Source organism: Bufo gargarizans, unplaced genomic scaffold (genome assembly GCF_014858855.1).
Source record: "Bufo gargarizans isolate SCDJY-AF-19 unplaced genomic scaffold, ASM1485885v1 original_scaffold_2079_pilon, whole genome shotgun sequence".
NCBI lineage: Eukaryota > Metazoa > Chordata > Amphibia > Anura > Bufonidae > Bufo > Bufo gargarizans.
Genome location: NW_025334631.1, coordinates 25,629 through 51,149, shown reverse-complemented (window position 1 = coordinate 51,149; position 25,521 = coordinate 25,629). Strand labels below are relative to the sequence as shown.

Genomic DNA, 25,521 nt, shown 5'->3' with positions numbered 1-25,521 from the left:
CATATTAGATGGAGAGCTACTGTTATTGACATATGTATGGAGAACCTACATCTGGACACTTCTCCTCCTAGGATAAGAATCCTACATAAAATGTGCCAGAAGCTTTATATAATAATGATGGGATACCCTCTCTCCATATATCCTGTCAAGCACAGTACATCTACAGTACCCTACTGATCGTATATGTTTGCTGTACTGTATTAAGCAGACAAGCCCATGGTTTTGACCCCTGCACATCTTCTTATGGTCTTTGTAGATGTTTGGACTCACCTTGTAGTGTAAATGTGAGCTCCTTGCTGTACACAGGTTGCATCAGGCTGTTGTTGGCTTTGCATTTATAAGGTCCGAGGCTAGTCTCATTGTAGATGGTGACATTGAAGGTGGCTCCTCTCTGCTCTGGCACTGTCCTCTGCTCCACAGTGATGTTGGAGGTGGCTCCTCTCTCCTCTGGCACCGTCCTCTTCTCCACAAATCTCTTATTAATGAATAGGGTGTAAGTGATGGGGAGAGAGACGTTCCTGGAGATGCAGTGAATGGTCTTCGTGTGTCCGGTCATCACATTGGGAGAATTAACCGTCAATTCAGGCTGTGATAACTTTTCTGAAAGAGATATTGGAGGTTAGAGACAGCTTCTGCTAGTGTATATATGGGCCATTATCATAGGCGTGCGCACAGGGTGACATCAGGAGGAAGAAAATTGCGGGTGGCGAGAAGAGGCGGCATCCAGGAGCAGAGAGGTAAGTGTTTTTTTTATTTTATAAAAAATGAGGCTGCTGGAGTCATAATGGGGGCTGATGAGATGCATAATGGGGGTAATGAGAGGCATAATGGGGGCTAATGAGGGGCATAATGGGCTGATAATGGGGGCTAATGAGGCATAATGGGGGCTAATGTGAGGCATAATGGGGGCTAATGAGACATAAGGGCTGATAATGGGGGCTAATGGCATAAAGGCTATATATATATATATATATATATATATATATATATATATATACACAGTCATGGCCAAAAGTTTTGAGAATTACATAAATATTGGAAATTGGAAAAGTTGCTGCTTAAGTTTTTATAATAGCAATTTGCATATACTCCAGAATGTTATGAAGAGTGATCAGATGAATTGCATCGTCCTTCTTTGCCATGAAAAATAACTTAATCCCCAAAAAACCTTTCCACTGCATTTCATTGCTGCCATTAAGGGACCTGCTGAGATCATTTAAGTAATCGTCTTGTTAACTCAGGTGAGAATGTTGACGAGCACAAGGCTGGAGATCATTATGTCAGGCTGATTGGGTTAAAATGGCTGACTTGACCTGTTAAAAGGAGGGTGATGCTTGAAATCATTGTTCTTCCATTGTTAACCATGGTGACCTGCAAAGAAACACGTGCAGCCATCATTGCGTTGCATAAAAATGGCTTCACAGGCAAGGATATTGTGGCTACTAAGATTGCACCTCAATCAACAATTTATAGGATTATCAAGAACTTCAAGGAAAGAGGTTCAATTCTTGTTAAGAAGGCTTCAGGGCGTCCAAGAAAGTCCAGCAAGCGACAGGATCGTCTCCTCAAGAGGATTCAGCTGCGGGATCGGAGTGCCACCACTGCAGAGCTTGCTCAGGAATGGCAGCAGGCCGGTGTGAGCGCATCTGCACGCACAATGAGGCGAAGACTTTTGGAAGATGGCCTGGTGTCAAGAAGGGCAGCAAAGAAGCCACTTCTCTCCAAAAAAAACATCAGGGACAGATTGATCTTCTGCAGAAAATATGGTGAATGGACTGCTGAGGACTGGGGCAAAGTCATATTCTCAGATGAAGCCTCTTTCCGATTGTTTGGCGCATCAGGAAAAAGGCTTGTCCGGAGAAGAAAAGGTGAGCGCTACCATCAGTTCTGTGTCATGCCAACAGTAAAGCATCCTGAGACCATTCATGTGTGGGGTTGCTTCTCATCCAAGGGAGTGGGCTCACTCACAATTTTGCCCAAACACACATCCATGAATAAAGACTGGAACCAAAACACCCTCCAACAGCAACTTCTTCCAACAATCCAACAACAGTTTGGTGAAGAACAATGCATTTTCCAGCACGATGGAGCACCGTGCCATAAGGCAAAAGTGACAACTAAGTGGCTCGGGGACCAAAACGTTGACATTTTGGGTCCATGGCCTGGAAACTCCCCAGATCTTAATCCCATTGAGAACTTGTGGTCAATCCTCAAGAGGCGGGTGGACAAACAAAAACCCACTAATTCTGACAAACTCCAAGAAGTGATTATGAAAGAATGGGTTGCTCTCAGTCAGGAATTGGCCAGAAGTGGATTGAGAGCATGCGCAGTCGAATTGCAGAGGTCCTGAAAAAGAAGGGCCAACACTGCAAATACTGACTCTGCAGAAATGTCATGTAATTGTCGATAAAAGCCTCTGAAACGTATGAAGTGCGTGTAATTATATTTCACTACATCACAGAAACAACTGAAACAAAGATCTAGAAGCAGTTTAGCAGCAAACTTTGTGAAAACTAATATTTGTGTCATTCTCAAAACTTTTGGCCACGACTGTACACGCGCGGTGTGTGTGTTTGTGCTTTAGGGTGCACACCCTAATGCAATAGGCTGCGCACGCCTATGGTGTATATATATACCTATGGCTGCAGCACTTTACAGAAGCCCTGCAGAAGAGGCCATGCCTAATGCACTCATCTTCCTGGGGGTCGGTCTGGCCGCAGCTCAGTGACTTGTTTGTGTTTATGTGATCTCCGCTGGGTCACTGATGGGCACTGAGTCACTTACCACCCAGGAAGGGTGACCTGGCTGTACCTGCAGGCAGCAATGTTCTGAAGGTCTAGGGCAGTGAGAGGGATTAATGTCTGCATCCCTAGTGGTCTAAGGCAGTAAAGATGTTAGTGTCAGCAGTTCCGATGAGCTAGGGCAGTAAAAGTTTTTTGTCAGTGTTCCTGGTGGTCTAAGGCTTTGAAGGGGTTAATGTCAAAACCTCTAATGGTCTACATCAGTGAAGGGGTTAATTTAAGGATCCCTGGTGGTTTAAGGCAATATAGGTATAATTGTAGTATGTTTTGGTTAAGAGAGTAAAGATGTTAATGTAAGTGCACTAGGTGATCTAGGGCAGTAATTAGGTTAGTTCCAATGTGATTGTGATTGTAGGGCAAGGATGATGTATTGTCAGTGTACACTGTGGTCTATGGAAATGAACCAGTTAATGACAGACTGTCTAGTGGTCTAGGGCAGTAAAGGGGTAAATATCAGTATTCCTGGTCGTCCAGGGCAATGAAGGGGTGAATGTGAGTATACCTGGTTATCTTAGGTAGTGAAAGAGTAAATGTGGTCTGGGGCAGTGAAGGGGTTAATTGTAGAGACACGCGGGCACTCACCGGTAGACACGCGGGCACTCACCGGTAGACACGCGGGCACTCACCGGTAGACACGCGGGCACTCACCGGTAGACACGCGGGCACTCACCGGTAGACACGCGGACACTCACCCGTAGAGACGCGGACACTCACCCGTAGACACTCACCCGTAGACACGCGGACACTCACCCGTAGACACGCGGACACTCACCCGTAGACACGCGGACACTCACCCGTAGACACGCGGACACTCACCCGTAGACACGCGGACACTCACCCGTAGACACGCGGACACTCACCCGTAGACACACGGAGACTCACCCGTAGACACACGGAGACTCACCCGTAGACACACGGACACTCACCCGTAGACACACGGAGACTCACCCGTAGGGACGTGGGCACTCACCTGTAGACACACGGAGACTCACCTGTAGGGACGTGGGCACTCACCTGTGGACACACCTGTCCAGTTGATGATTTCTGTAGAAACTATGAGGAAAAAGGGAAGTCGGTTAATACCGTCCTGTGTGTAACAGCATTCAATATTCAGTATATGTGAGTATATAATGTATGTATATAGATGTTACTGTGTGTATGTGATTGTGTCAGTATGTGTATATATGAGGTGTTAGGGTATAATGTGTGTATGTTCTTTCCTGTGTCATGCCCATGTTGTTGTGGGGTCACGCTCCCTGCTGGCGGCATGTTACCTGCAGAAACTAGTATACACAGCATCTGGAGCGGCGCCATCTCTGACTCGGATATAAAGAGGAAGATTGATCTGAAGAGGAAGTTCCTGCGCACGTGGTAGTCGCCCTACAGAAGTGGAGAAACATTGATTCTCTTCCCTTTTTAGGGTTGTGTAACAAACAGTGTATGATACACAGTCCAGTGTGCCCAACAGTGCGGTGTATGATACAGGGCCCAGTCTGACAACCAGTACGGTGTACGATACACGGCCCAGTGTGCCCACCAGTGCGGTGTACAATACACGGCCCAGTGTAACCACCAGTGCGGTGTACGATACACAGTCCACTGTGCCCACCAGTGCGGTGTACGATACACAGTCCAGTGTGACAACCAGTGCGGTGTACAATACACGGCCCAGTGTAACCACCAGTGCGGTGTACGATACACAGTCCAGTGTGCCCACCAGTGCGGTGTACGATACACAGTCCAGTGTGACCACCAGTGCGGTGTGCGATACACAGTTCAGTGTAACCACCAGTGCAGTGTACGATACACAGTCCAGTGTGCCCAACAGTGCGGTGTATGATACACAGTCCAGTGTGACAACCAGTGCGGTGTACTATACACGGCCCAGTGTAACCACCAGTGCGGTGTACGATACATGGCCCAGTGTAACCACCAGTGCGGTGTACGATACACAGTCCAGTGTGACCACCAGTGCAGTGTGCGATACACAGTCCAGTGTGACCACCAGTGCGGTGTACGATACACAGTCCAGTGTGACCACCAGCGCGGTGTACAATACACGGCACAGTGTAACCACCAGCGCGGTGTACGATACACAGTCCAGTGTGCCCACCAGTGCGGTGTACAATACACGGCCCAGTGTAACCACCAGTGCGGTGTACGATACACAGTCCACTGTGACCACCAGTGCGGTGTACGATACACGGTCCAGTGTGACCACCAGTGCGGTGTACGATACACGGTCCAGTATGCCCACCAGTGCGGTGTACGATACACGGTCCAGTGTGACCACCAGTGCGGTGTACGATACACGGTCCAGTGTGACCACTAGTGCGGTGTACGATACACGGTCCAGTGTGACCACCAGTGCGGTGTGCGATACACAGTCCAGTGTGACCACCAGTGCGGTGTACGATACGCAGTCCAGTGTGCCCACCAGTGCGGTGTACGATACACAGTCCAGTGTCACCACCAGTGCGGTGTGCGATACGCAGTCCAGTGTGACCACCAGTGCGGTGTACGATACACAGTCCACTGTGACCACCAGTGCAGTGTGCGATACACAGTCCAGTGTGACCACCAGTGCAGTGTGCGATACGCAGTCCAGTGTGACCACCAGTGCGGTGTACGATACACAGTCCAGTGTGATACAGATGACTGAATTTTTCTACATTTGTTTTAGATCCAGTTCTATCGATTTGGTTGGAAGATTTAATTTGGGTGCAAATAAATTCAACCCTGAAAATTGGGGAAAGACACTGAGGTCTCCTTTTTTTAAATCTATCCATTGTCAGCAGCCGTCATCTATGTGCCTGATTCATTTTCACAAACCTGATCTTTTTCCACACTTGACAATTTTCCACTACAGCCCCCAACATTCTCACTCGTGGATGATGATCGTGATCGTTTACCAGACATTTTATTGTGAGGTTTATTCAAACAAAGAGAAGTCACAGGTTTGGGGTACTGATTATTATTAAATGAGGAAAATTTGCATCATGTTTTTGTGTAAAAAAAGGAGCAACTGGTCTCTGTGTAATTTACCCTTTTTCCCAAAAATCTGTTGCAAAGCTTCTAGAGTCCATAGGTGCACAGTGAGTATTCTCCTGCGTCACCGGCAGGGTATATTTTGGCTGCAGATGTTGTCTAACTGCACAATTTTTCCCAGTTAATATGTGTACAAATAGGCGTATTTTCCAGCACCGCCAGCAGCATATATTCTGGTCGTAGGAGTTGCATCAATTTTGACGTAAATTTGTTTTCCCTTAGTCCTAACTGCAGCACAAGTGGGGTATTTGCCCCTGTGAAACTGGTCAGAACAGGCGGAATTTTTAATGAACAAAAATTTCTGCCTAAATATCCTAATTAGTAATTAACTAATTAAGCCCCTACCCCATATAACCCGGCCCCAACTGGACAGGGTCGCTTTTTTATTGTCCTGTGGACTCCAGGACAGGCTAGACTCCTTACTGGAGTATCCCATTTGTTATACTTGTAGTATTATAATATTATAATGTTTAATTCTGCCTTTTTCTTTTTCCTAGGTATCCGGACCTGCCCTCTCCTACCTGTGGGAGCGTGCCTCCGGTGGATCACTTCGGAGCCCATCTGTGTTCAGTCATATCAGATGCAGGGGGGAGATGGCGGCGGTTTGGCTTCCTGCCTCCCTCCTCGTGTGCCGCTGAAGCAGTCGCTTCGCTCCTCCGGCATCTCGCGAGTACCGGAAGTGCGTCATTGTCGTCACTTCCGGTCCGCGGCTCCGACTTCCAGCGCTGTGTTTAGCGCTTTCCATGTTCAAAATACACCTTAAGTTCGTGCCTCAGTTTTGCTGGGGCACCTAACGGGGGGAATTAGGGAGGTTATGTTATATTTATTAAAATTGTACCTTTTAACCCGGGAATCCACCCCCTGGGTGGGGGAGTGACTGTAAGCTCCTCCCCCTTGTGCTATTTAAGGCACCTGTGTGAGGCAGGTCAATGTTGCTCTCAGTTTTCTGAGCTCAACTGACTTCTGCTGTTGGTTACTCCTGCGCTCAGGAAGTTTTCCTTGAAGTCACCTTGCTTTCTTCTAAGATGGCATTGCCACCTCACGGTAAGGTACTACTCTCCCTTTTTTTGTACCGTTTTGGGTCCAAATTCTTATTCTGTTGTCTGTGTCTTAGGCAAATCTACCCAGAAGCAGAAGCATCTCGCCTGCTCCAGCTGCAGCACCCCATTACCGGATTCATACGAATTCCACCGATGCCCAGGCTGCCGTCCCAGACCAGCGGACCCAGAACCAACGGTGGTGGATATGTTCTCATGGATGAAACAGTTCATGGATACGTCCATTGCCGAGATCAAGGGAGCAGTCTCTAACAAGAGGCCCAGACAGGCTTCTCCTGGTCCTGTTCCCATGTCTGAAGACGTCGTCTCCATTGAGGACAATTCTTCCTCTGAGGAAGAGAGTTCGGCCTTCCTCTTTCCGGCCGAAAAAACGCAAAGACTGTTACGCTCCATCAGGTCAAGGGACCATGATGTTGAGCAAGGGGAAGCTCCACAGTCCACCTCTAGGGGGCCAAGGGCCTTTAAAGTGGACGAGTCTTTAAAGAAATGAATGGCAACCGAGTGGAAACACCCGGAGAAGGGGCCAGTGTTAACAAAGAGATTTAAACTAATGTTCCCTCTTCAGGATGCGGATTCCTTAGTTTGGGTTCCACCTCCAAAGGTGGATATGGCCATATCGAAGCTCTCCAAGAGAACCCTAGTCCCCTCAGACGACGGCAGCAACCTAAAGGACCCCCTAGACAGACGAGCAGAGTGCACGCTTAGATGCAACTACTCGGCTGCCTCCGCCTCGGTTGCTATAGCGTGCTCTGAGGTATCGGAATTTATCCGTGCACGCACTCTCAGAATCCAATCAGACTTGGATTCTGGGGTTGCCCGGGACGACATCCTGGACCAATTCAAAACCCTCTTACTGGGGATCGATTTCCTAACATATTCCTCCCAACAACAATTAAAATTAGCGGCCAAGTCTATGGCGCTTTCCTCAGCCAGTAGGCGCCCACTCTGGTTATTTAACCTTTGCTCCCTTCCCTATGAACCAGGTAGATTATTCGGTTCTGAGTTAGATTCTCTCATGGAGAACCTAGCGGACAAGAATGGTAAATCCCTCACCCAGCAGTCCTTTCGGGGTCGAGGAAGGGGTAGAGGAGGAGGAGGAAGATTTCAGGGGGGAGACAGAACCCAGAGGCGTTCTGAAAGTAGTAAGAGAGGTAGGGGTCGCGGTCGTGGAAACCGCAGGGCTGATCTATGACTCTCCACAGCCCGTCAATCCCCCTCCCCCCGATGTCCCAGAGGAAGGACCAGTTTTCAGTTCCCCAGTCGGTGGATGTTTGAGTCTATTCAAAAATTTTTGGATGCAAAAAATTCCAGACCCTTGGGTGCTACAAGTGATAGCGTCAGGGTACACAATAGATTTAATTTCCCTTCCTCGGGACAAGTTCGTCCTAACAAGGACTTTAGCACCCGACAAACAGTTAATCCTGGAAGACTCGGTTCTCCAGTATATACAGAAAGGAGCATTAGAGGAGGTTCCTCCTCGCGAATGGCGGCAGGGGGTTTATTCTCCCATCTTTCTGGTACCAAAACCATCAGGAGACTGGCGGATGATCATTGATTTATGTTACTTAAATCGCTTCATCAGGAAGAAGCGTTTCCGGATGGAAACCATTCGCTCTGTATTAAACATCCTGAACCCAGGAGATATGATGGTAACCATAGACCTGAAGGATGCTTACCTTCATGTTCCCATCTTCGGCATATCCTCAGCTCCGCACACCTTCACAAAGGTAGTGGCTCCCGTGGTCGCCCATTTAAGACTTCTTGGGCTACAGGTCGTACCCTACCTGGACGATTGGCTTTTAAAAGCCGCAAACGCAGACGTCCTGCAGAGTCAGCTTCAACAAGCTCTCCAGATTCTCCAGCATCTGGGTTGGTTGATAAATTGGGACAAGTCGCACTTAGTCCCGTCAACCACGAGAACGTTCTTGGGGTTTGTGATCGATTCACAACTGATGAACCTATACCTGTCCCCACAGAGGAGGGACAGAGTAATAAAGGCCGCACAGTCTCTTATACCACCCAGACGAGTCTCCATAAGGGTTCTTATGAGGATGTTAGGCCACATGTCAGCATCTGCAGAGGCAGTTCCTTGGGCCTTATGGCACTTACGCCCTCTTCAGGAGGAGGTCTTAGCAGCTTGGAGTCGCAAGCCCAAAGACCTAGACAGAAGGCACTCCCTGTCGGTAGAAGTCCGTTCTTCGCTCAAGTGGTGGAAGAACCTAAAGGATGGGAGGTCTCTGATCCAACCTCGTTGGGTCATATTGACCACGGACTCTTCTCTGCTGGGCTGGGGGGCCCATCTGGAGGACAACCCAGTACAAGGTACTTGGAATCCCCAGGAGAAAATCCTCTCATCCAACTGGAGAGAGCTGAGAGCGGTCAAACTAGCCCTCCTTCATTTTGCTCCTCTCATCCGCGGTCAGGTGGTGAGAGTCCGGACAGACAACACTACTGTGGTCGCTTACCTAAACAGACAGGGAGGGACGAAATCCCTTACCCTCCTGAGGGAGGTGGGTTCTATTGTCTCTTGGGCAGAGATCAACCTATCCCACCTAATGGCAGTCCATATCAAAGCGGATCTCAATATAGTGGCAGATCGCCTGAGTCGGGGTCTACCAGTTCCAGGGGAATGGTCCCTGAACAAGAGCATCTTCTCTATGATTGTCCAGCGGTGGGGCACCCCGGAAATCGACCTGATGGCTACCCGATTGAACGCCAAGGTGAGCAGGTTCTGTTCCCTTTACAGGGAGGACAACCCGGTAGCGATAGACGCTCTGTCCATAACGTGGAGGTTCAGGCTGGCATACATCTTCCCTCCAATTTCTATTATACCGAGGGTATTGATGAAGATCAAGCAAGACCAAACCTCGGTGATTGCCATCATGCCATTCTGGCCAAAGAGGTCTTGGTTCACCCAGCTCATGAAGATGAGTCAGGGCAATTATTGGAGACTTCCCCTAATACAGGACCTTGTGTATCAGGACACAGGTCCCTGTCTAGATCTGAGGAGGCTCAATCTGACAGCCTGGAGATTGACAGGTCCCTTCTAGAAGCTAGAGGGTTATCTGTGGAGGTCCTGAGAACAATTTCTCACTCCAGAGCGGAATCTACAAGCAGGAAGTATTCTAGAATCTACAGAATACTCCTGCAATGGTGTAATAACAGAGAGGTAGTTGCCTCAGACCCTCCTCTCTCCGCTATTCTACAATTCCTCCAGGATGGTCTAGACAAGGGTCTAAGCCCATCTACTCTCAGAGCTCACGTCTCTGCCTTATCGGCATGCCTTAGCAGACCGATTTCTCAGGACCCCCTAATCAAGAGGTTCCTGAAGGGAGCCGAAAGACTTAAACCCAGAATCCTGAGACCAATCCCACAGTGGGAATTAACGGTGGTTCTAAAAGGTTTATGTGTCCCCCCTTTTGAGCCTTTGAATGAGGTGGACTTGAGGTTCCTATCCCTAAAGATCACATTCTTACTAGCTATCACATCAGCTAAGAGAGTTGGGGAACTTCAGGCTCTGGGGGCTTCTGAGCCCTATTTAAAAATCCTTCAGGACGAGGTCCTGTTAAGGTTTTTACCAACCTTTTTACCAAAGGTTCCTACTTTTTCTAATATCAATCAGACGATATGTCTGCCCACTTTTTCCCCGGCTGCAACTTCTCCCGAGGAGGAAAGGCTTCGTACATTGGACATCTCAAGAGGTCTTAGAATATATTTGGACAGAACAAGCGAATTTAGAAGATCGGAAAACCTCCTTCTGACCTATGCAGGGAAAAACAGGGGTCTGAAGGCCTCAAAACCCACTCTGAGCAGGTGGAATAAAGAAGCAATCCGTCTGGCTTTTCTGTCCCAAGACTTGACGCCTCCTTCCTTTGTCTCCGCCCATTCTACCAGGGCTGTATCCACCTCTTATGCAGAGAAGAAACTGATCCCCTTAGATCAGATTTGTGCAGCCGCTTCTTGGAGTTCTCTGAACACCTTCATCTCGCATTATCGTCTAGAGACTAGACAGGCGGAGGGAATGGCTTTTGGACAATCCGTTTTAAGTGCCGCCCTCTCCTGAGAGGGGAGTAGGGAGCCCTCCCAATTTGGGTGAGGTTCTTGCTACTTCCCCACTTGTGCTGCTGGTTAGGACGAAAGGGAAGCGTCAATTTTGACGTAAATTTGTTTTCCCTTAGTCCTAACAGCAGCACACAAATTTCCCTCCCCTTGTATGATTTATTGTCATTTACTTGTTATAAATCAACCCCGTCCAGTTGGGGCCGGGTTATATGGGGTAGGGGCTTAATTAGTTAATTACTAATTAGGATACTTAGGCAGAAATTTTTGTTCATTAAAAATTCCGCCTGTCCTGACCAGCTTCAGAGGGGCAAATACCCCACTTGTGCTGCTGTTAGGACTAAGGGAAAACAAATTTACGTCAAAATTGACGCAACTCCTACGACCAGAATATATGCTGCTGGCGGTGCTGGAAAATACGCCTATTTGTACACATATTAACTGGAAAAAATTGTGCAGTTAGACAACATCTGCAGCCAAAATATACCCTGCCGGTGACGCAGGAGAATACTCACTGTGCACCTATGGACTCTAGAAGCTTTGCAACAGATTTTTGGGAAAAAGGGTAAATTACACAGAGACCAGTGAACCATGATGCTTAAACAAACATCAGCTAGTAGATTTATATATTTTTTAATTAATTGTGTGCTGGCTTGCTCCTGTACATAAAAGAGTGGACAGCAGAGTCCCTGAGGGACATTTATCCGGACTGCTGATCCCTGTGCACCGGAGCAGATGCCTCTTAATGAGTCGTATTTCTGGCAGTCCATGTGCCAGAAACTGAAGTCTATGCCAGCCGTAGGCAGATTCTAGCGTAATTTATAGTAAATCTGCCCCCCCTCCCACTACGCCCTTACCATTTATATAAAAAAGTTCCAAACTATGGCGTAAATATGTGGCGCGCAATAATTTGCGACTTTTTTTTAATGCCTCAATAGTGGGGTAAACATTTTAGCAAATGACCCTCCAGCCCTGATTGTAACAGACATAATACAGTGACTGCCCCAAATAATTCAATCAGCTTAAAGGGGTTGTCTCACCTGGAACATTAGTGGCGTATCGCTAGCATATGACACCAAGGTCAGATTGGTGTGGATCCCACCTCTAGAATGAATCTTCCAAACGGAACAAGCGCGCACGGTGCATGCACGGCCACCCTTTGTTTATTTCTACAGGAGTTTCGAAAATAGCTGAGTACTGGCTCGGCTTTTTCCAGCAGTTCCACAGGAATGAATGGAGAGGTGGCCTCGCTTCCCTTTCCCTACACTGTCCCTGCAATACCCTGTACTGTACGTTTTGTGTGTCTAATTGCTGTGTCCGTGACAGAGACGCCCTGTCAAATCATTGGCTGACCAGTTGCTCCTGGGGGGCCCAAGGCAGCTGCCTCTTGAGCCCTGTTGGCCAGTGGCGTAGCGTGAGGAAGGGCGTTGCTCTAGGCGCAAAATTCCAGGGGGCGCTAGCAGGGCTGCACCGCCAAATAGGCAAAGTGAGGCGATGGCCCCAGGCGGCGCAGCCCTGGTGACAAGTGGGGGGTGGCGGCAGGGCACAGGGAGATGAGCGCTCCCATTGTGGAAGCGCTCATCTCCATAGTCATCTGTATCACCGTCCTCAGATGTGCTGCAGCAAGGGAGGGAGAAGCGTCTCCCTTCCCGTTCCTCTGATAGGCTGCAGGCACTAGGCCTGCAGCCTATCAGAGGCCGGTGCAATGACGTCATCGCACCACCTGAGCAGTGCAGCGTAGGACACAGGCCGGAAGAATCCCTGAGGGGGACTCGGGGACTGCCATCGCTGCCAGCCTGATGGAGGTAAGTATAAGTGTTTAATTTTTTATATGGTAATACTTACTGGAACATGATTGGGGGGCATCTATGGAGGCACTTGTTACTGGCACATGATTGGGGGCATCTATGGGGGCACTTTTTACTGGCACATGATTGGGGGGCATCTATGGGGGCACTTGTTACTGGCACATGATTGGGGGCATCTATGGGGCATACAGTACAGACCAAAAGTTTGGACACACCTTCTCATTCAAAGAGTTTTCTCTATTTTCATGACTATGAAAATTGTAGATTCACACTGAAGGCATCAAAACTATGAATTAACACGTGGAATTATATACATAACAAAAAAGTGTGAAACAACTGAAAATATGTCATATTCTAGGTTCTTCAAAGTAGCCACCTTTTGCTTTGATTACTGCTTTGCACACTCTTGGCATTCTCTTGATGAGCTTCAAGAGGTAGTCACCTGAAATGGTCTTCACTTCACAGGTGTGCCCTGTCAGGTTTAATAAGTGGGATTTCTTGCCTTATAAATGGGGTTGGGACCATCAGTTGCGTTGTGGAGAAGTCAGGTGGATACACAGCTGATAGTCCTACTGAATAGACTGTTAGAATTTGTATTATGGCAAGAAAAAAGCAGCTAAGTAAAGAAAAACGAGTGGCCATCATTACTTTAAGAAATGAAGGTCAGTCAGTCCGAAAAATTGGGAAAACTTTGAAAGTGTCCCCAAGTGCAGTCACAAAAACCATCAAGCGCTACAAAGAAACTGGCTCACATGCGGACCGCCCCAGGAAAGGAAGACCAAGAGTCACCTCTGCTGCGGAGGATAAGTTCATCCGAGTCACCAGCCTCAGAAATCGCAGGTTAACAGCAGCTCAGATTAGAGACCAGGTCAATGCCACACAGAGTTCTAGCAGCAGACACATCTCTAGAACAACTGTTAAGAGGAGACTGTGTGAATCAGGCCTTCATGGTAGAATATCTGCTAGGAAACCACTGCTAAGGACAGGCAACAAGCAGAAGAGACTTGTTTGGGCTAAAGAACACAAGGAATGGACATTAGACCAGTGGAAATCTGTGCTTTGGTCTGATGAGTCCAAATTTGAGATCTTTGGTTCCAACCACCGTGTCTTTGTGCGACGCAGAGAAAGGTGAACGGATGGACTCTACATGCCTGGTTCCCACCGTGAAGCATGGAGGAGGAGGTGTGATGGTGTGGGGGTGCTTTGCTGGTGACACTGTTGAGGGATTTATTCAAATTGAAGGCACACTGAACCAGCATGGCTACCACAGCATCTTGCAGCGGCATGCTATTCCATCCGGTTTGCGTTTAGTTGGACCATCATTTATTTTTCAACAGGACAATGACCCCAAACACACCTCCAGGCTGTGTAAGGGCTATTTGACCATGAAGGAGAGTGATGGGGTGCTGCGCCAGATGACCTGGCCTCCACAGTCACCGGACCTGAACCCAATCGAGATGGTTTGGGGTGAGCTGGACCGCAGAGTGAAGGCAAAAGGGCCAACAAGTGCTAAGCATCTCTGGGAACTCCTTCAAGACTGTTGGAAGACCATTTCAGGTGACTACCTCTTGAAGCTCATCAAGAGAATGCCAAGAGTGTGCAAAGCAGTAATCAAAGCAAAAGGTGGCTACTTTGAAGAACCTAGAATATGACATATTTTCAGTTGTTTCACACTTTTTTGTTATGTATATAATTCCACATGTGTTAATTCATAGTTTTGATGCCTTCAGTGCGAATCTACAATTTTCATAGTCATGAAAATAAAGAAAACTCTTTGAATGAGAAGGTGTGTCCAGACTCTTGGTCTGTACTGTATATTACTGGAACATGATTGGGGGGCATCTATGGAGGCACTTGTTACTGGCACATGATTGGGGGCATCTATGGGGCACTTGTTACTGGCACATGATTGGAGGGCATCTATGGGGCACTTGTTACTGGCACATGATTGGAGGGCATCTATGGGGGCACTTTTTACTGGCACATGATTGGGGGGCATCTATGGGGGCTCCTGTTACTGGTACATGATTGAGGGCATCTATGGGGCACTTGTTACTGGCACATGATTGGAGGGCATCTATGGGGGCACTTGTTACTGGCACATGATTGGGGGCATCTATGGAGGCACTTGTTACTGGCACATGATTGGGGGCATCTATGGAGGCACTTGTTACTGGCACATGATTGGGGGCATCTATGGAGGCACTTGTTACTGGCACATGATTGGAGGCATCTATGGAGGCACTTGTTACTGGCACATGATTGGAGGGCATCTATGGGGGCACTTGTTACTGGCACATGATTGGAGGGCATCTATGGGGGCACTTGTTACTGACACATGATTGGGGGCATCTATGGAGGCACTTGTTACTGGCACATTATTGGGGGCACTATGGGGGCATCTACTGAGGCCACAAAGAAGGGATATTTTATATGGGAGGCTCTGTATAGGGGCATTTTATACTGGGGCACATTATGGTGGGTACTATGGGGAAGGGGAGAGGAGCACTATGGGGGGCACTGAGAAGGGGTATTTTATACTTGCAAATTATGGGGCACACTGAGGGCATCTACTGGGGCACTATATATGGGGCATTTTATACTGGTACATTATGTGGGGTACTAGGAAGAAGGGGGACAGGAGCACTATGGGGAAATTTACTGGGGGCACTATATAGGGGTATTTTATACTGGCACATGATTGAAGGGCATCTATGGGGGCACTTTTACTGGCACATGATTGGGGGGCATCTACGGGGGCTCCTGTTACTGGCACATGATTGAAGGGCATCTATAGGGCACTTTTTACTGGCACATGATTGGATGGCATCTATGGGGGCACTTGTTACTGGCACATGATTGGGGGGCATCTATGGGGGCTCCTGTTACTGGTACATGATTGAGGGCATCTATGGGGGCACTTGTTACTGGCACATGATTGGAGGGCATCTATGGGGGCACTTGTTACTGGCACATGATTTGAGGGCATCTATGGGGGCACTTGTTACTGGCACATGATTGGAGGGCATCTATGGGGGCACTTGTTACTGGCACATGATTGGAGGGCATCTATGGGGGCACTTTTTACTGGCACATGATTGGGGGGCATCTATGGGGGCTCCTGTTACTGGTACATGATTGAGGGCATCTATGGGGGCACTTGTTACTGGCACATGATTGGAGGGCATCTATGGGGGCACTTGTTACTGGCACATGATTGGGGGCATCTATGGAGGCACTTGTTACTGGCACATGATTGGGGGCATCTATGGAGGCACTTGTTACTGGCACATGATTGGGGGCATCTATGGAGGCACTTGTTACTGGCACATGATTGGGGGCATCCATGGAGGCACTTGTTACTGGCACATGATTGGGGGCATCTATGGAGGCACTTGTTACTGGCACATGATTGGGGGCATCTATGGAGGCACTTGTTACTGGCACATGATTGGGGGCATCTATGGGGCACTTGTTACTGGCACATGATTGGAGGGCATCTATGGGGCACTTGTTACTGGCACATGATTTGAGGGCATCTATGGGGGCACTTTTTACTGGCACATGATTGGGGGGCATCTACGGGGGCTCCTGTTACTGGCACATGATTGAGGGGCATCTATAGGGCACTTTTTACTGGCACATGATTGGAGGGCATCTATGGGGGCACTTGTTACTGGCACATGATTGGGGGCATCTATGGAGGCACTTGTTACTGGCACATGATTGGAGACATCTATGGAGGCACTTGTTACTGGCACATTATTGGGGGCACTATAGGGGCATCTACTGAGGCCAAAAAGAAGGGGTATTTTATATGGGGGAAGGGGGGAGAGGAACACTGGGGGCATCTACTGAGGCCACAAAGAAGGGGTATTTTATATGGGAGGCTCTGTATAGGGGCATTTTATTCTGGGGCACATTATGGTGGGTACTATGGGGAAGGGGAGAGGAGCACTATGGGGGGCACTGAGAAGGGGTATTTTATACTTGCAAATTATGGGGCACACTGAGGGCATCTACTGGGGCACTATATATGGGGCATTTTATACTGGTCATTATGTGGGGCACTAGGAAGAAGGGGGGACAGGAGCACTATGGGGAAATTTACTGGGGGCACTATATAGGGGTATTTTATACTGGCACATTATGGGGGCACTATGGGGACATTAGCTCAACTGGGGGCATTAAAAGGGGGTATTTTTTGCACTGGCACATTATAAGGAGAATTATTACTACTGGGGGGGGCATTATGATGGCCTTTATTACTACTGGGGGTCTATGGGTAACATGATTACTAGTATGGGCACTACGGGAGCACTGGGGCACAGTGGGCACATGTTGGGGGCACTGTAGGAGCACTATTACTACCATGTGTGCTCTAGCAGAATTATTACTATTGGTAGGACTTTTGGGAGCACTATTACTGTGGGGGTACCCTGGCACAGTATCAGCTTACCACAATTATTTTTGGGGGACGTTATGTTTACACTATTAGTGTCGGGCACTATTTGCTGGGCACAGTTATTTTAGGGCACTGTGCCAATAATTATTGAAGGGCACTATCTGCACGGTACTACTGTTATCAGGGGGTTTATCTGTTTCTGCAGTATAGTATTGGGGAGCATGGCAGGCAGAGTATTGGGGGTGGTTGGATGATTTGTCCAGAAGATGGGAGGATGATGGAAAAGTAGTAAACTAAGATTTTGATTGTCAAACTGCAGAGACGAGAAATGATGGTTTGGTCTGAAGGTCTGAAAGGAGAAGATGAGGAACGAAAACATCTACATCAAAGAGACGTCACTGGATTTAAGAGGAATGGGGCTGTATTACCCTGGATGGAGGGGTGGATGGAGGGGTTAGTAGTACAGTACTATCTGCACACTGTAAAAAAAAAGTAATCTGCAAAATACTATATATTTGTGTCAGAAGTTGTGCTTTTTTAATTTTTTTAATAATGATACAGCCATTTTATTAGATACTTTTGTGCTGATTCAGGAACACTATTGTCACCAGAACCACAACAGCTGAACGTTGTAGTTCTGGTGTCTATAGCATGTCTCGGCAAGCTTTTCAGAAAAAAAAAAAACAGTATTTACATTACTGCCCAGGAACACCTCTAGTGGCCACTCATCATTATTAAAGTTTCCTACTCTACCAGGTGTGTAGATTATTTTTCATGTGTGTTTGTTGTGGTGGAGGGTGTGATTGCCTGCTAGGGTGTGGGAAGGCGGGATCCAGGGGGCCCAAGTAAATTCTTGCCTAGGGTCTAATGAATATTAAAGACGGCTCTAGTTAAAATGGTTAAAACCAGGGGTCCTTCTTAACAACGCCCTCAGGAGTAGCCCCAAGCCAGATCTGTTGAGTAGACATGGTGGTTCCATGAGGGAAACTCTGGAGGTTCTGGAGCTTTAATGCCCCTTGTGGGCAGAGACTGTGTGCCGTATCTCCAGGTCTCCTGGATTATAGGGCTTTGTGGACGGTTTTCTTTCCTGTTTGGACATATTATTTTAGGAACCGTACATGTTCGAGCTGTTCCCTCATCATTCAATCTCTTCACCGAACGAATCAGTACAGTATTAAAGGGTTAAACAACCCTCTCTATAAGGAGTGTTTAGAGGGGATATCACAGTGGAGATACCCAAATGTACAAAAAACACAAGATCCACAGTAAGGTCCACCAGCTCCATCATCTGTCCAGCAGGACAGGAAAACACACACCATGGGTATGGGTGTACACACCTTGTGGTTTGCAGGGGCACAATGACCCCTTTGTAGTAGGACACATTGAATCTATTGGGAATCTGATGCTCCCTGATGTCAGCAGGGCAGTGTCAGCAGGGCGTTGTGGTCGACAGAGTCGCTTTAAATTGACGGTGCTGAAAATAAATGACTTTTAGATTTCTGTCCGCAGCCAGTATCTCCACTAGGTGGCACCGCCGTTCCATCCTACAGGTCTAGATGGCACCGACAAGGACAGTATTGAGTAGTTTATGTAAAATTCCATATACCGTAGTGAGAGATGTAAAGACGGCAGGCGCCGCTGCTCATAAGACGCAGGGTAACAAGCGGCAGCCACCACTGGGTGTCTTAGTGCACTTTATACTGGCGAGATCATATGCGTTAAATTGTGGAACACTGTCTTTACGTTGAGGTTCTGGAACCTGAAGCTACAATCATGGGCCAAACTATTCCATAAAGCAGGGGTGTGGAAATTTTTGTAAAAACCTACTTGTCGAAGGACTAAAGCGGAGGCTCGATCTACTTGTCCCTCATGAAAATGTACTTGTCCTAATACAAAAAATGTATTTTAAATCCAAACCATATTTCCATGCACGGCCACGCTTCCTTGTGCAGGGAGATGGCTGGCTTGCGTTCCAGTCTTTGTGGTGTGAAATGGCTCTACATGGCGGTCGGCTCACTATGTGAAGTGAATGGCACCGTAGCCACAGCCGCAGGCGATCCGATGCACGGGATCGCAAGGCACAATTAGGCCTGAGGTCCGGTCACGATGCTGCTTGTAGCATTTTGTTTGGACTGGACCGCAGCCATAATGTGCCTTGTGATCCTGTGCAGCGCTTGGGCATGGTTATGGTGCCAATCCCTTCAACAGACCACTACGCCCCCTCCTGCCCCACAATATAGTTACCCGGCCGCAATGCGGTGCGCCGGAACGCACTGTCTGGTGTGAACGAGGCCTTAATGTGATCACAGCTCCCTGTCAGAGGTCGGGTGCCGGGAATGTTTCTACAATGTTTGCATCGGTGGGCAGTGCGCCCCCCCCCACTCTCCCCGGTATTAAAATCATTGGTGGGCAGTGCGGCCTTCCCGGTATTAAAATCATTGGTGGGCAGTGCGCCCTCCCCGGTATTAAAATCATTGGTGGGCAGTGCGCCCCTCCACCCTCCCCGATATTAAAATCATTGGTGGGCAGTGCGCCCCCCCACCCTCCCCGGTATTAAAACCATTGGTGGGCAGTGCGCCCCCCCACCCTCCCCGGTATTAAAATCATTGGTGGGCAGTGCGCCCTTCCCGGTATTAGAATCATTGGTGGGTAGTGCTCCCTCCCCCCCCCCCATCATTGGCGGCAGTTCTGATCGGAGTCCCAGCAGTGTAATGCTGGGGCTCCAATCGGTTACCATGGCAGCCAGGACGCTACTGAAGAGCTGTCTGCCATGGTCAGTTACTCTGCAGCATTATACTTACATGCGCACCGAGCGGCCACAGCGCATGTAAGTATAATGCTGCTGAGTAACTGACCATGGCAGACAGGACTTCAGTAGCGTCCTGGCTGCCATGGTAACCAATCAGAGTCCCAGCATTACACTGCTGGGACTCCGATCAGAACTGCCGCTGCCACCAATGATGGGGGGGGGCGCATTGCCCACCAATAATTTTAATACCGGGGAGGGGGGGGGGCGCACTGCCCACCAATGATTTTAATACCGGGGAGTGGGGGGCGCACTGCCCACCAATTATTTTAATACCGGGGAGGGGGGCAGGGCGTACTGTCCACCAATGCAAACATTGTAGAAACATTCCCGGCACCTGACCTCTGACAGAGAGCTGCCGCCCGTGCAATTAACCCCTCAGGTGCCGCGGATGGCAGCCCCCTGTCAGAGGTGCGTCCCCATCACCATGGGAACACCTCGGGTTTAGAATATACCATTGGATCTGAGTTTTCTCCAATCCGATGGTATATTTTAACTTCAAGCGTCCCCGTCACCATGGGAACGCCTCTCCACGCCCAGCTCATCGCCGATCCACTGCTCCGGTAAACAAAGCCCTCTCAGCCCTGCTACTTGCCCGCAGCAGGGCTAAGCTACTGAACAAACTACCTGCCCGGCGCCCGGAACTGCATGTCCCGGGCGTCGGCCGATACGATTTCCACACCCCTGCATAAAGGGAGGGGGTTGCTGGAACTTTGAGTGGAATGTTCCTTTAAGAAAATACGTTTCCAGGGAACCCGACGTGTTTGGTGAAAAACTTTCCTAAATTTGAGGTTTGGGAAAAGTGAAAGCCAAAGAGATGGAGGAAGTGATTGTCTTCTCCTTCCTGCACATTCCACAAACAAGTTGTTTTGTCCCCTGGCGAACAGTACATGGAGTCATCGCCCCCCCATGACGTGGTCAGTCAGGGTGTGGTGAACCCCGCCACCACTCCCCTCTATTGTTATCATAAAAATTACCGGCCACTTATCCAACAATGGGACACCAATGTCCTAAGACTTCTTCCAAGATCACCTTGACTTGTGGAAAATCCCCATTGTCCTTGGTGTAGTCTAAACATCCCAAGAGCTTTGGGCCTTGCCATCGTGCCAACACCCGGACGTGAAGGGTTAATTCTGAAAATCACCAAAATATTTTTGTTTTAGAATAGTCTCAAAGGGAGAAAAAAACTTGAATGTATGATGTCCTCAACAATATGGCCGCCTAGGAACATACACAACAGACAGAATACATCTGTGGAAAGCAAGCCAAGAACTTAGATCTGGTTAACAGGGCACTCAATGCCAGGCAGCTGCTGCAAAGCACATTCATTATTACACTGCATTATAAGCATAGGAAGAGGTTCTTTACAGTAAGAGTGGTCACAATGTGTAATGCTGATGAGATGAGGTTCTTTACAGTAAGAGTGGTCACAATGTGTAATGCTGATGAGATGAGGTTCTTTACAGTAAGAGTGGTCACAATGTGTAATGCTGATGAGATGAGGTTCTTTACAGTAAGAGTGGTCACAATGTGTAATGCTGATGAGATGAGGTTCTTTACAGTAAGAGTGGTCACAATGTGTAATGCTGATGAGAGGAGGTTCTTTACAGTAAGAGTGGTCACAATGAGTAATGCTGATGAGATGAGGTTCTTTACAGTAAGAGTGGTCACAATGAGTAATGCTGATGAGATGAGGTTCTTTACAGTAAGAGTGAGCACAATGTGTAATGCTGATGAGATGAGGTTCTTTACAGTAAGAGTGGTCACAATGTGTAATGCTGATGAGATGAGGTTCTTTACAGTAAGAGTGGTCACAATGTGTAATGCTGATGAGATGAGGTTCTTTACAGTAAGAGTGGTCACAATGTGTAATGCTGATGAGATGAGGGTCTTTACAGTAAGAGTGGTCACAATGTGTAATGCTGATGAGATGAGGTTCTTTATAGTAAGAGTGGTCACAGTGAGTAATGTTGATGAGATGAGGTTCTTTACAGTAAGAGTGGTCACAATGAGTAATGTTGATGAGATGAGGTTCTTTACAGTAAAAGTGGTCACAATGTGTAATGCTGATGAGATGAGGTTCTTTACAGTAAGAGTGGTCACAATGTGTAATGCTGATGAGTGGAGGTTCTTTACAGTAAGAGTGGTCACAATGAGTAATGTTGATGAGATGAGGTTCTTTACAGTAAGAGTGGTCACAATGAGTAATGTTGATGAGATGAGGTTCTTTACAGTAAGAGTGGTCACAATGTGTAATGCTGATGAGATGAGGTTCTTTACAGTAAGAGTGGTCACAATGAGTAATGCTGATGAGATGAGGTTCTTTACAGTAAGAGTGGTCACAATGAGTAATGTTGATGAGATGAGGTTCTTTACAGTAAGAGTGGTCACAATGTGTAATGTTGATGAGATGAGGTTCTTTACAGTAAGAGTGGTCACAATGAGTAATGTTGATGAGATGAGGTTCTTTACAGTAAGAGTGGTCACAATGAGTAATGCTAATGAGATGAGGTTCTTTACAGTAAGAGTGGTCACAATGAGTAATGTTGATGAGATGAGGTTCTTTACAGTAAGAGTGGTCACAATGTGTAATGCTGATGAGATGAGGTTCTTTACAGTAAGAGTGGTCACAATGTGTAATGCTGATGAGATGAGGTTCTTTACAGTAAGAGTGGTCACAATGAGTAATGTTTATGAGGCAGTGTTTTTATAGGAAGAGAGGTCTCGATGTGTATTGTCTATAAGAAATTCTTTAGGCCCTTGCATACGAGTGTGTCTGGATTAGGTCCGGATGCGTCCCGGTGCATTGCGGCAAACCCGCGCGAGTAGGTACACAATTGCAGTCAGTTTTTATCGCGCGGGTGCAATGTGTTTTGCACGCACGTGATAAAAAAACTGAATGTGGTACCCAGACCCGAACTTCTTCACAGAAGTTCAGGTTTGGGTTCAAGGTTGTGTAGATTGTATTATTTTCCCTTATAACATGGTTATAAGGGAAAATAATAGCATTCTGAATACAGAATGCATAGTACAATAGCGCTGGAGGGGTTAAAATAATAATAATAATAATTTAACTCCCCTTAATCCACTTGTTCGCGCAGCCGGCTTCTCTTCTGTCTTCATCTGTGAGGAATAGGACCTTTGATGATGTCACTGCGCTCATCACATGGTCCGTCACATGATATTTTACCAGGGGCGTAGCTAGAAATGCATGGGCCCCATAGCAAAAAAAAATTATGCCCCCCCCCCGCCATAACAGTGTCCCTGATAGTCACTGACCCCGGCAACTATTGTAAGACGGACGCCGCGTTCCTTATGTAAGTGAGCTTAAAGGGAATCTGTCACCAAAAAATCGCTTACTAAGCTGTAAATAGTACCTTATAGTGCTGCATAGTAGTTTCCTAATGCACTTTTTCTTCATTTAGCCGCATTTAGCCTCCTTGAGAAATCAATGTTTTATTCAGTCGCTGCCCCGTGCTTCAAGTCAGGTTTGAAGTCAAGGGGGCAGCGGCCTAGGCGTCTCCAATCCTGCTATCCCCGTCTCCCGCCGCCTTTATTGACACACCGGATCTCAGTCCCGGGACCGCGCTCCCAGCCCGCATGCGCAGTAAAGGGCTGCTGTAGCCTGTAGCGCGATCCCGGCTCCGGCTCATACACTCAGCCGGCTTCAGTTTCGCTACTACGCATGCGCCCGCCAGCCTTACATACTAGCGCAGTTACAGAAGATGTCGGGCGCATGCGCAGTAGCGAAACTGAAGCCGGCTGAGTGTACGAGCCGGAGCCGGGATCGCGCTACAGGCTACAGCAGCCCTTTACTGCGCATGCGGGCTGGGAGCGCGGTCCCGGGACTGAGATCCGGTGTGTCAATAAAGGCGGCGGGAGACGGGGATAGCAGGATTGGAGACGCCTAGGCCGCTGCCCCCTTGACTTCAAACCTGACTTGAAGCACGGGGCAGCGACTGAATAAAACATTGATTTCTCAAGGAGGCTAAATGCGGCTAAATGAAGAAAAAGTGCATTAGGAAACTACTATGCAGCACTATAAGGTACTATTTACAGCTTAGTAAGCGATTTCTTTGGTGACAGGTTCCCTTTAAGTTGTAAATAATAAACTTGTGCAAAGTATGTACTAGTATGTATACTACTATCTAATAATCCTTATCTATCACTTGACACTTCACTAACTTACTGGGGAGTCGGGGACAGTCAGGACTCCTCTCCACTCCAGACTTTTTCTTTTTACTGTGGCAGACTGCTGGCAGTGCAGAAAAGAAGATCATCAGAATCCGTTCACTTCTGGCCTACTGGGCATGGGCAGTTAGGCACACTGGGCACGGGCGGGCGGGCAGGCAGGCTCCCACTCTTCACATTCAAAATAGGCAGCCGGCGGCAGCGTGACGTCACTCACTCCGTCAAGCCGCACGCGCATGCTCCTCCCACTTTAGAAGCAGGCGGAGCAGGCGCGTGACGCCGGCCGCCGGGAGACTGAGACAAGGAGGCGGAGCACATGACCTGACTACTCCTTGGCTTCCCAATCCCCAGCCAGGCCCGAGCCGCGGACCGCCCGCCCACGCCCCGCCTACTACACTGGGCGGGCGGGCGGGCCTGGCTGCCAGTGCGTGTGTGTGTTAATAAAAAAAAATAAAAAAAACATGAATGCGGTCCGGACGGGCCCCCAGTGGCGTAGGGCCCCATAGCCACTGCTATGGTTGCTATGGCGATCCCTACGCCACTGTATTTTACCATGGTGATGGATCATGTGACGGACCATGTGATGAGCGCAGTGACGTCATCAAAGGTCCTATTCCTCACAGAACAAGACAGAAGAGATGCCGGCTGCGCGAACAAGTGGATTAAGGTGAGTTAAAAAAACATTTTTTTAACCCCTCCATCACTATTGTACTATGTATTCTGTATTCAGAATGCTATTATTTTCCCTTATAACCATGTTATAAGGGAAAATAATAATGATCGGGTCTCCATCCCGATCGTCTCCTAGCAACCGTGCGTGAAAATCGCACCGCATCCGAACTTGCTTGATGGGGGGGGGGGGGGCGCACTGCCCACCAATGATTTAAATTTGATGAGGGGGGGGGGGGGGGGGGCGCACTGCCGACCAATGATTTTAATACTGGGGGGGGGGGGGGGGGGGAAGGGCCCACCAATGCAAACATTCTAGAAACATTCCCGACACCCCACCACTGACAGAGAGCTGCCGTCCGCGCAATTAACCCCTCAGGTGCTGCGGATGGCAGCACACTGTCAGGGGTGCGTCCCCATCACTATGGGAACACCTCGGGTTAAGAATATACCATCGGATCGGAGTTTTCTCCAATCCGATGGTATATTTTAACTTCAAGCATCCCCATCACCATGGGAACGCCTCTCCACGCCCTGCTCATCGCCGATCCACTGCTCCAGTAAACAAAGCCATCTCAGCCCTGCTACTTGCCCGCAGCAGGGCTAAGCTACTGAACAAACTACCTGCCCGGTGCCCGGAACTGCATGTCTCCCGGTCTCTTGACCTGCCCGGGTC

At 48.3% G+C, this 25,521-nt stretch overlaps 1 protein-coding gene across 2 annotated transcripts in view; it reads right to left on the bottom strand.

Moving 5' to 3' along the window:
- LOC122923936 (allergin-1-like) overlaps positions 1–4,158 on the bottom strand; it is a 30,961-nt gene extending 26,803 nt beyond the window's left edge. For both annotated transcript variants that reach the window (XM_044274820.1, XM_044274821.1), the window contains exons 1-3: positions 4,076–4,158; positions 3,816–3,854; positions 271–600 (exon numbers count right to left, since the gene is read on the bottom strand). In XM_044274820.1, the coding sequence (XP_044130755.1) occupies positions 271–600; positions 3,816–3,854; positions 4,076–4,115 (409 nt within the window). In that variant the 5' untranslated portion in view covers positions 4,116–4,158. The remainder of the gene's footprint in view (positions 1–270; positions 601–3,815; positions 3,855–4,075) is intronic.
- Between the last annotated feature and the right edge of the window lie 21,363 nt (positions 4,159–25,521).